This window comes from Nestor notabilis, unplaced genomic scaffold (assembly GCF_000696875.1).
Source record: "Nestor notabilis isolate BGI_N333 unplaced genomic scaffold, ASM69687v1 scaffold21725, whole genome shotgun sequence".
Lineage (NCBI taxonomy): Eukaryota > Metazoa > Chordata > Aves > Psittaciformes > Psittacidae > Nestor > Nestor notabilis.
The window spans coordinates 21,636-32,713 of record NW_009929259.1 but is presented as its reverse complement, the minus strand read 5'-3'; the positions used below and the strand labels follow the sequence as shown (position 1 = coordinate 32,713).

The 11,078-nt window shown below is 51.4% G+C and overlaps 1 protein-coding gene across 1 annotated transcript in view; it reads left to right on the top strand.

The window, feature by feature from the left end:
- IGFBP2 (insulin-like growth factor binding protein 2, 36kDa) overlaps positions 1–3,771 on the top strand; it is a 5,101-nt gene extending 1,330 nt beyond the window's left edge. The window contains exons 2-3 of the mRNA XM_010014903.1: positions 930–1,070; positions 3,313–3,771. Of these exons, the coding sequence (XP_010013205.1) occupies positions 930–1,070; positions 3,313–3,480 (309 nt within the window). The 3' untranslated portion in view covers positions 3,481–3,771. The remainder of the gene's footprint in view (positions 1–929; positions 1,071–3,312) is intronic.
- The last annotated feature ends 7,307 nt before the right edge of the window (positions 3,772–11,078 follow it).

Below are 11,078 nucleotides of genomic sequence, written 5' to 3'. Positions count from 1 at the left end.
ACTCCCCACCTCTCTTCTTCCTCCCCCCGCTCCCAAAGGGATGTGGAGGAGAATTGGAGGAATGTAACTCCCATGGGTTGAGATAAGAGCAGTCCAGTAACTAAGGTATAATACAAACCACTACTGCTACCAATAATAATGATAAGAGGAATAACAAGGGAAAAGGACACAACCGCTCACCACCCGCCGACCGATACCCAGCCCGACCCGAGCAGCGATCTGGGCCTTCCAGGTAACTCCCCCCAGTTTATATACTAGGCTTAACGTGCTGTGGTATGGAATAGCCCTTTGGCCAGTTTGGGTCAGGTGTCCTGTCTCTGCTTCCTCCCGGCTTCCCCTCCTCCCTGGCAGAGCAGGAGACTGAGAAAGTCCTTGGTCAGAGTAAACATTACTTAGCAACAACTAAGAACATCGGTGTTATCAGTGTTGTTCCCAGGCTGAAAGTCAAAACCACAGCACTGCACCAGCTACTAAGAAGGAGAAAAAATGACTGCTATAGCTGAACCCAGGACAGTGCTGCTGAGCCAAAACCACATGATGGGTGTGGAATGCTCATGGAAACACTCCTGGTCTGTCTGTTACTAGTCCTGCTTTGCATTACTTATCACTAGTGGGATCCATGGGAGTATCCTCCTCGAGGGCCTGTAACCTGGATCCATGTTGACTCTTGGCCACATAAGGCATGAAGGAGAGACAAGCATATCTCCGTGTGTGGATCTCCACTTAGTGGCATGTGTGGGCATGCAGCACTCTGATTTTGGGTGCCTGCAGGTGAAATCTGCAGCGTGACCCACTGGCAAACCTGTGTCATGAGGAGGTGCATGTAAGTGTTCATCCCTGCTGGTGTTTCCATTGTCCAAAGCATTGACACCGAATAGTCCCATTGTCCTGATTTTTGTTTTGTTTTGTTCTTTCCGTGTTCTTTTCAGACCCGTTGTCAGCAGGAGCTGGATCAGGTCCTTGAACGCATCTCCACTATGCGGCTGCCAGATGAGCGAGGTCCCCTGGAGCACCTCTACTCCCTCCACATCCCCAACTGTGACAAGCATGGCTTGTACAATCTTAAACAGGTAAGTGGGAAGAGCTGGAGTCCCGCGGCTGGCTGCACTCCTGGCAGCAGCCCTCAGCTCATGATGCATGCCTACCATGTGCAGCCACAGATGACAAACTTGGGCCTGGGCTGATGTCACACATGTGGTGTGAGGTAAACGGCAAATATCACACGTGGCATGGACAGGTTTGGCAACACCCAGGTGCACCTGCAGCCATGGGCTAGCAAGTGAAGGCGTGAGACCCATGTCTACACATGGCTGCGAGTAGACCAGAGATGGAGAATCTATGTAGTTCAGAGATCCTTCTTCCCCACAAGAGCTGCTTATCTGTCCAGGACTATTTTCATGTGTTTTGAGACAGGTCTTGGCCTGTCTGGGCCCTGCTACAGAAGGAAAGCATAGAGGGGCTGAATGCTGGCCAGTCTTACAGACAAAGCAGAAAACACTTTCTCCTGGGGTCAGGAATGTTTCTAGTGCACTTTACTGGTTTTCCTCTACAAATCGAGACTGGTCCCACAGCTCCAGGAGGGATTCCTTCCAGGAGAGATGTGGGTTAGGGTACAGCATGCTTCTGAAAATATTTATGGGACCCAACAGGACTCAAATGACTTAATGTGTGTCTGAATTCTGACTTCTTGGCTTTATTAATGTAAAATCAGCAGGTGTCAGCAGCTGAGGCATGAGGGGAAAAAAAATGCCAGGAAATATGTCTTGGGTAGCAAAACAGCCAGCTTGTCCAGGGTTGACTGGCAGCCATGTGTGATTAGCACATGGATATGAGCACCCTTTATAGCTATGTGTAACTCAGCCTTTGGAGGGCACTCCAGGAAACCTGTTTCATGGTTAAGCCTTTTTTCTCAGGGCTACTTCTACCCCTTGATCAGGAGCATTGAAAAAAGGCATTAAAAAAGTAAGATGTTCGGAGTTATCTCTCTTTGTACCCTCTCTCTTCCTTGTCTTGCCTGGCCCTTTACATTCTACCTCCCCGTGAAAAGTGCCATGGGCTGGCTGGATTCCCCAGCATGAGCACACATGGAAGGAGTGGATGGAGGAAAGCTGACAAATTCCTTGTTAAGGAGATGAGCCGTGTCTGGGGAATGAGCCTGGGCAATACAGCGAAGCATCAAGTGCTACAAAAGAAAAGCCAGTCTTTGCTGCTCCTTGTGCCTGGGAAGCAAGTCAGCCTGTGCTGACACACTGGTCACAGCTGCAGAAAAAGAAAGGGGACAAAATTTGCTTTCTCTTCTTCCCCCCTGGTTAAGGGCAAACAAGGCAAATGTGAAGTGATACCTATTTCCCTCTTTCTGGGTTTCCAGAGCTGAGCATCAGCTCCTTTTCATTTGCTGGAAAGCGGATGCCAACAAAAGCATTCCCAGTTGCTCCCACCTCCTGTGGGCCTGTACTCGGGTGGAGAGTGCCTGGATGCACTCTCCTGCTGGGGAGGCTTTTTCCTTCTCTCTTTTTGTGATTTTTATTCCCATGAACAAAGGCGGCATTTTTGACTTCAATCCAGCTGCAGAAAAGGGCTTGAACTTAGCTTTAGAGTGCACACAGAGGCTAGTCTGCTGGAGTAACCTCTGTGTCTCCCACTACGCCCTATTCAGAAATGTATCTGCTGGGGATGCAGAGATGAGCATTGGGTTCAAAGCACCTGCAACCCTTCCAGGGCAAGAGATGGATGATCCGTTGCCATTAGGGCAAGAAATTTTTCTCTAACCAGGCTGCATGTTGGGCAGAATCGAGGTCCAGATGCACCATGGTCCCTACCTCTGTTCTGTGACAGCATAAAAGCCTGTTTGGAAACCTGTTTTTATCTGGCTGTGGGGGCCTTGCTCTCATGTTCCAGTTTGTTTAGCCCAATTTGCAGGTGAGAAGCAGCTTTCATAGCTCATCTGCCAGTCTGTCTCATCCCTCTTCCCCCAGGAATTTTTGACTCTATGGATGATTTTATCCACACTTGACAGAGTGTGGTGCATCTTGGGGATAGTTGTCCTTGTGGTTCATGAAAATTGACTTCTTGGTCCCTGGCACCCTGGGTGAAGAGGTCCAGCCGTCAGCTTGGACTGTTGGTGCAGCACAGACCCTGGGGTGTCTCGAGTGCAGCATCCATGACTCTTTCCTAAAAATCCAAAGTAGTGCCAAATGGCTGGAGAAACCCCAGCTCTGCCTGTGTTAATGCTTTGGGCTGGTGGGCCTGGGGGTTGGTTGTTTTGTCCCCCTATTTCCTCCTCTGATGCCTGCCCTGTCCCTCTCCATGCAGTGCAAGATGTCAGTGAACGGGCAGCGTGGCGAGTGCTGGTGTGTGGACCCCATCCATGGGAAGGTGATCCAGGGCGCACCCACCATCCGCGGGGACCCTGAGTGCCACCTCTTCTACACAGCCCATGAGCAGGAGGACCGGGGAGCACATGCCCTGCGGAGCCAGTAGACAGATGTGATCCTGCTTGCTGGAGGCGGCTCGCTGTGGCCCCAGTGCTGGATTTTACATGGGTTTCAGCATGTCTCTTTAGGCTCTGGAAGAGACTGGGGTTGGGTCCTGCGTGCTGCCCTCCTTCCCCTGCTGCCTGGCTCCTGGGGAGGGTTAACGGGAGGGGAAGGGCGGTGGGGGGGTTGCAAGGAGAAGGGACTGCTTTCCTATAGTCTTTCACCCAATGTAAGCCAGAGAATCGGTCTTTTTTGCTCCTCGCCCTGTGGCCCTGCCATCCCTGCTGCTTTGCGGCATCTTCCTGCACCCTTCAGCACAGAATGTTGTGCACTCCCTGACACTTCCCAGGGGACAAAACCTTTTGTCATGGGTGGGAGTGGGACAAAACAAAAAAAAAAAAGGAAAAAACCCACCCTTCCCCTTCTTTCCCTCCCTTCCCCAAGACCAAAGACTGTAAATACTGTGTGGCCTGCCTCTTGCATCCTGCTGGTACCCTGTGCCCGAGCCTGACCATTGGTTGTGGCATGGGATGCAGTGTGGGAGGGAGGGAAGAAGGAAAGCCCCTGGCTTTGCAGCTGGAACATGCTGGCACAGTCAGGATGCATCCCCCAAGGAGGTATCAGTGAGGGGAAGGGCTAAAGATGAGACAGCTCCCTCTGCCACCCAAAGCATCCCTGGGTGCTTCCCTTCCTGGTGCTGGGGCACAACCAGCCCCAGGTTTGGGATGAGATACCCTCTTGGGTGACGGTGAAGCTAAACACTTGGTTTTCCAGGGGATTTGAAGGGCTACTGCTGAGTATTTCTTAGAATCAGCTTATGCTGAAGAAGCTGAAGTGAACTTGCTGGGGCTGGGTGGAAGGATGCCTGTGTAGATGTAGGATAACAAGCCAGGGAGTGTCTCTGTCTGTCTGTCTCTTTCTCTCTTATTCATTCTTTCTTTCTAGATAGGAAAAAACCCATCTAAAACCTGCACTCCCAAGCAGCTGCCCTTGTCCCTCCATTTTCGCTTGGGACTGGAGTGAGCATCTGCTATTCAGCACACACTTTATCTTTTTTCTTTTTTTTTTTTTTTTTTTTTTTTTTTTTTTTTTTGGTAAGTAAATTACAGTATGTATTGTGCTTTGTGAAGGCCCTGACAGACATGCACCCCTCTGCCCCCACACACATTTGAGTAGATTAAATCCAAGCAATCCAAGTGCTCTGAGAGGTTTTGCGCTGGACATGCCGCTCCAAGGAGAGATGTCTCTGCTGTTATTTCACCTGTTGATTTCTTCCTGTACAGAACACACAGACACTGAGAATAAATAATTCCCTGTTGCCTAAGCAAGGAGATTTTACTGTTTTCTACCTTTTTTTCTCCTTCCTCCTTAGTATGGATACTATTTACAAAGCAATTGTAAAAATCCTTACAGTAAAAGTCTTGGGCTTTCCCCAAGTGAAATCAAGGCTGGGGGCAGGGTGAAGAATAAAGCATCTCCTAGTTTCTGGCTAATGCTTCCGAGTAGCAAATAGCTTCCATGTCCCAAGCCCATTGTGGGATTTAGGCTGAATTAGGGTGGAGGAAGGGGGTTCCTTGGTAAGTGTGGGTGCTGATGGGGAGCACCCTGTGCCTGCATGGTGGGGGTCAGGCACCAAATCTACTTGACCATGACCTGCAGGGATGGGACCATCCCCTGATGACTGCCAGCATACCCCAGAAACACCAAACCATGCTAGAGAAACACCTCATGAGGGTTCCCACGGTTGATACCCCCTCATCTGGACCATTTGGTCTGGAGAAGGAAAAGCAAGAAGCCCAACAGGCTCTGGAGGAAGGAGAGGGCTGGGGTTTGTTGCTTTCTCCCTCCTTTGGCACCATATTCAAGATGCTAAGTGTGAAGGGCACAGGCAGTCTCTGCAAATTAAGCCCCTCGCAACTTTTCCAGGGCTTTGGATGTGGCAGAAGAGGAGACAGGGAAGGGAACCACTCTGGAAAGTCAGTGGTGTGGAGGTGCACATGAGGATGTGTATGAGAGGGAGCAAGAGAGAAACAAACCACACCTCCATGCAAAGCCAGGTAACTGTAAAAGTGATGCTACCTGCTTTCTGTTAACAGCTGAGGGTGTTCTTCTGCTTGTTCATGTAAACCTTGCACACGCTGGCTCTCATCTGCAGTTTGTACTTTTTGTTTTGTTTAGGAACCAGGAAGTTTTCTTTTGTGGCTTTTTTTTTTTTTTTTTTTTTTTTTTTTCTCTTTTGGAAAAGCTGAGCTGCATAAAGTTGGAATAAATTAAATGGGATGCCAGAAAACTGTCATCTTCCCCCTCCCCACTCCCTTCTGCTCATAGGAAAAGTTTCCTCGCCTGATGCATCACACGCAAATACGGGCCTGTCCGGGGGGGGTTTGTAAACACTGGGCCTGACAAGCAGCAATGGGAGTTGGGCCTTTCATCGTTACTGGTCCCAGTTGTACCAGCAGGGAGGAACTGGTGTCACTTGTTGGCTTGTCTGCTATGTTCCTGCTCCACATGCCGTATCTTCTGAGCCTGCAAAATGCAACCGTGCCCTCAAGTCAACATCTGGCCAGCATATGTGTGAAGACCATCTTCCCCACTGACAGCAGCTAGATTTGGTGGAAAAGGGTGGCTGTGTCCTGCTTCGCTGGGTGGAGAGGATGGCAGTGTGCATGCACCGTCCCAGGTGATGCTTGTGGAGCTTCCTGAGCTGAGAGAGGCTGTGTGAGACCAGTAGCTTCCTGCTTCTTGAGCAGGGGAGCAGCTTTGCAAGGGAAGGGCCCTCCTACCCAGCACAGGGACCGTGGAGACCTTTGCAGATGCTTGGGCAAAGGGTATAAGGATAAGGGTGCTCTGCTCTTTCCATCTTCCCAGCCTTGGTACCCCAGGGTCTTCTTGAGTTGGCCATGCTGTTTGTTAGCTGGCAGATGCACCTGTTCTCCATGAATCATCCAGGTTCCTTTAAGTGTCTTGCTATGGTTTTGGTCTCCACTGCCCCCTATGCAAAGAGTTCCTTGGCTGAGTGGGATGATGCAGGGAGAAGCCCTCTGAGGGCTCTGGCCCTTTGCTTGTGCAAGGAGGGCAAAATCTGAGCTTGCTGAAGAGCCAGCCTTAGTTTTTCTGTGTGAAGCCTTTTCCCAACGTGGGCTGCTGGGAAGGTGCAGGAAGGCCTGGGCTGCATGTGGGACCAGGCCTTGGCTGAGCTGTTCCACTCATGGGACTGTGGAGACAGGTCTGTTGAGGGTCCTGAACCTTCCCCCAGGGTGAGAGGTGCTGCCAGAGGGAGCATCACAGCACAGCTCAGTGCTTGGGGCACCACTGGGAGGCAGAGAATAACAATAATAATAGAAAAAAAGCCCATGCTGCATTCGATTAAAATTGCAGCATTGGAGGAGAGGTCCCATGTGGCTCTGACAGTCAACATCCAGGTGTCTGTGGTTTCCCTTTGGCCTCCCCAAAGGAAGGGAAAACCACTAGGCTGCTTTCCCATCTGTTTTCTCCTATCCCGTGTGAGGACGCTGAGAGGGACTGACGCGTGCTGAGGGGCTGGGCAGTGGCAGGGAGCCCCAGGAGCATGTATGGGGACAGGAAGCAGTCAATGCATGGGGCTGCAAGGAGGGACATAGGACAGGCAGGATAGGGGGTGGGATGTAAGCAGGAGAACATGGGAGAAGGAGCAAAATTAACATTTAATACCTTCCTCTTTTGTGCCCCTGGGGGGAGCTGAAGGTGGCTCAGGGGATGCCAAGTAGCACTGTGGGGTACAAGGGTGCTCCAAACCAGGTGCTGCCCTGGGAGGGCTCGGGGGGGGAGGGGTCAGAAGTACCCAAGTACCGGGGGCACCCACTGGTTCAAGAGCTGGAGGGGAACAGGAGCCTTCGGCTGGCTGGGCACCTTGTAGAGGGGCAGAGAGGCAGCAGTAAGGCAGGAGGTGCAAAGAGCTTCTGATTAGGCTTCCCCAGGTTTGTGACGTGGCATTAAAGGCTGCATGTGTGTGTGCATGGGTTTGATGGGTGTCATTGCTTAGGCCCTGGCTCTGGGGTTTCATCTGGGCCAGCTTTGTGCCTCCTGGGCTCTGGGTAATTGGGCATGTGGTTGGGCACTGGGGCTTAGCCAGCTGCACGTAGGGTACTAGCCGAAACCTCAGCACCTCTGGTGTACACACTCAAAACTACATACACTGTTGAACTACAATTTTAGTAGAGCATAAAAATTATGCAGTAGTACAATACAAACAGTAATATTTACTATAATATAAAGAATTAGTGTAAGACTGTGTGACTATCTATGTACAGCTATAGCTATCTATATCTATATCCATGTAGATAGTGATGGCTTGTGGGTAGGAGTATAATTTACTAGCCCGCTAGCTGAAGGCGGGGGAGAAAAGCATTAACTTTTTGGGTGGAAAGCCCATTTCCAGCGCCTGTGTGGCTGAAAGTAACAGCAGCGCCTCGCTGCCCAGCGCCGCCTGGTGCCGCTGCGGTGCCGTGCGGCTCCCACACTGTAGGGCGCCCGGGGGAGCGGATCCAGCCTTGCGGGGTGGCATGGGGGTGCAGCGGGGTGCGGACACCCCTGCCTCGGTCGCGGGGGGCAGCACGTTTGGCCCCAGCTGTGCTGTGGGGAGAAAAGGGAGTGGGTGGCTGTGCCATCCCCGGGTGGTGCAAATAGGATGGAGGATACATGTTGGCATATCCCTGGCAACCCATGGTCCCCAGTGGGGGACAACAGGGAAGATTTTGCCTCCCACCCTGTCCTGAGCACACGGGGTGATGCTAGCAGCTAGGTGAGTGGAGAGGATGGGAGGCACAAGAAGAGGGAGATGAGGGGTTGAATGTGAGAATGAAGAGTGATGGCTATATGAGCACAAGCAGGGGTCAGACCCAGCACTGGGGAGGACATGGGGCAGTGGACAGGGCCACCAAGGGCTACCACAAGGCGTCTGAGGACCATGTCCTGGCTGGGCTGGGGTGCCCCATGGATGGCACAGGGATGCTCCAGGACACTGTGGTAAGTGTTTCAGCTGCCCAGAGGTCTGAGGCTCAAACATTATGTCCAATCCCCAACTGTAGGACTCAGTTTGGGCAAGCATCTAGGGCCTTAGCATCCCTCTCCCCCATAAATCATCTGAATGTGGTGCTGTGCCCCACTGTCATACCCATGCAAAGATATTTCTAAACAAGAATTGGGCAGCTCTGCTTACGCATGTTCTAAACAAACTTGCAGTTTTACTACTCAGTGAGCACACTGCTCTGGTATCAAAAGTACTCCTAAACCATTGCTCCAGGCCCTGTACCTCCCCTAACACCCCTATGGAGCTGGCTGAGCCCCCAGGGGCACAGGGCCAGGGGATGCTCGGGGCCGGAGCCCCTCACTAACAGGCTCCAGCACACAGATGCTCCAGGAGGGTCAGGCACAAGCTAACTGAATGCATAACTTTATTAAATAAATGCTTTGTCATGAGAAAAGACAAAGATCAAAGAGTAACATAAATTATAAGTTGAATAAATAGTATACAGCAATCTTCACTTTTTAATAAAATGTGAGATTTTTTTTTAAGTACAAAATGCTAAACAGAGCATTAAGCTCTTCTTCCATTGTCAGTTTTTCACAAACTGCTTTTTTCTTTTTTTTCCCACCAGTAAGATTATGAGTATTTCTTGTTTACTGGAAAAAAAAAACCAAACCAAAACAAGAAAAACAAAACGAAACAAAACAACAGAGCTACCGTACGTATGTAAAGCTATAAAAAGCTACCGTAAAATGTGTAGTGAGTATTGCTTAAAGATAAAAACCAGGCAGGAAACTCGGAATCTGGTGTGTTTTAACAACTGTGTTACAACGGTGGGTAACGTGTGCAGTGACGTCTGTCCCATTGGTAGTGGTGGGGGGCTGGTGGGGCTGGAGAGGGGGGCATAGTAGGCAGGGATCCTAGCCACGGCCAGGACAGCGGTCTGGAAGCGAGGTGAACTGTTGGTTGTTAAATATACAATGCTCCATTTAGGAAAAAAAACCTAAAATCAACAACAATTAAAAAAAAAAAAAGAAGAAACAAAATAAAAACACCCAACAGCAAAAAAGAGTTTTCATGGGGAAGGGGGAGGAAAAGAGAAGGAGGAAGAGAGCAGAGAAATAGTGCAAAATGCTCTTGTACTAGTGGTTTTCGAGGTCCACTGCAGTACAGAAAAGGGGTAGCCCAGCTGCTGAGCGCTGCTCCCCGGGGAGATGTGATAGAAGGGCTGTCCTGACCCCTGTGCCATCCTTGTCCTCTCCTTCCCAGCTTGCATCCCAGGTAACAGCGCAGGCTGGATGCAAAGACCGTGGCTGGAGACCCCCAAGCCTCCTACCTCTCCCTTATGCACCAATCACCAGCATCTCCCCATGTACCTCACCCCCTTCTGCCTGTCCTCCCCAGCTCCCACATCTGCCTCTTTTGGTTTTCTTACCCTAAATGCAAAGGGGTGCTGCTGGGTGCTGAGAATGGCAGCACCTCAGCATTGCCACCCCTTCTGAAGCTGCTCTTGCCCCCCCCCTGACCCAGGCTCCAACCCCAGTTCTAAATATTAGTGCAGCCTGCAAACAGCCTCGTCCTGCCAGGGTTCCTCTAGGGACTGGGCAGCTGGGGGCTTGCTTCATGCCCTGTCCCAGAAGCCAAGGTGGTTTGGGGGTACAAAGGTGGTTTGGGCAGCCCCCTCCTTGCATCCTCCTCCCCACAGGTTGGTGGGGACAGGATAGGCAGTGCCGTCCCAGCAATGGTTGCGCAGCAGGGAGGGAGGCTGTGCAGGATGGATTTTGAGCTCCCAGGCCATGGCTGAGACTTGCTTTATAGGGAGAGGTCAGGGGGACACCCTGCATGCCCCTCCCAGTGTCGTTGTGGTGGCCACATCATGAGACCACACCGGGCCCCATGAGGTGACCCTCATCCTGCAAAAGCTCCCATCCTGCCCCGGCAGCACATCTCCTTTCTCTGCAGCCAAAGGCTTTCAAGTTTTGGGAAATAAAACAACAAAACAAACAAACAAACAAAAAAGCAAGAGAGCGAGAAGGAGGGAAAGGTCCTGGGGAAGGTGGTACTGGCCTATAACAGAGGTTTTGCACAGGGATCGGTGAGCAGAGGAGATGGGGACAGCATCAAAGATTGCAACCAGTGGCCCTAGGGGTTAGCATGAACTCCCCATCCTCCTGCTGTCTTCACTACATTCTTCATCCCACCTTCACTGCACCATTAACCCACCACCCTGGTCAAACCAACACTGCTCCATCAGCCCTGCAGAGCCCAGAGGGGTCCCTCCCTTGGCCCCAGCACCCGCGATGTTCCCCCTCCAGCAACACAGGATCATCCCACTCCAGCAGTTTCTTCTGAGAGGGGCAGATCTGGCAGATTTGGTGGCACCCTTCCTTCTTTTCAGCAAGGGAAGATGCCTCACCCCCAGCTCCAAACGTGCTTCACTGGGTCTCCACTGAAGTCCACTGGCAAACTTTCCCCCGCTCCAACTCCAAGTGAAATAACTGTGGGACATCAAGTCCTGCCCTCGACTGGGGCAAGTGTCCTGGTGGGGGGCCTGCAAGGTGCTCCAGAGAGTGATGCCCTGCTGTGGGAGGCTATGA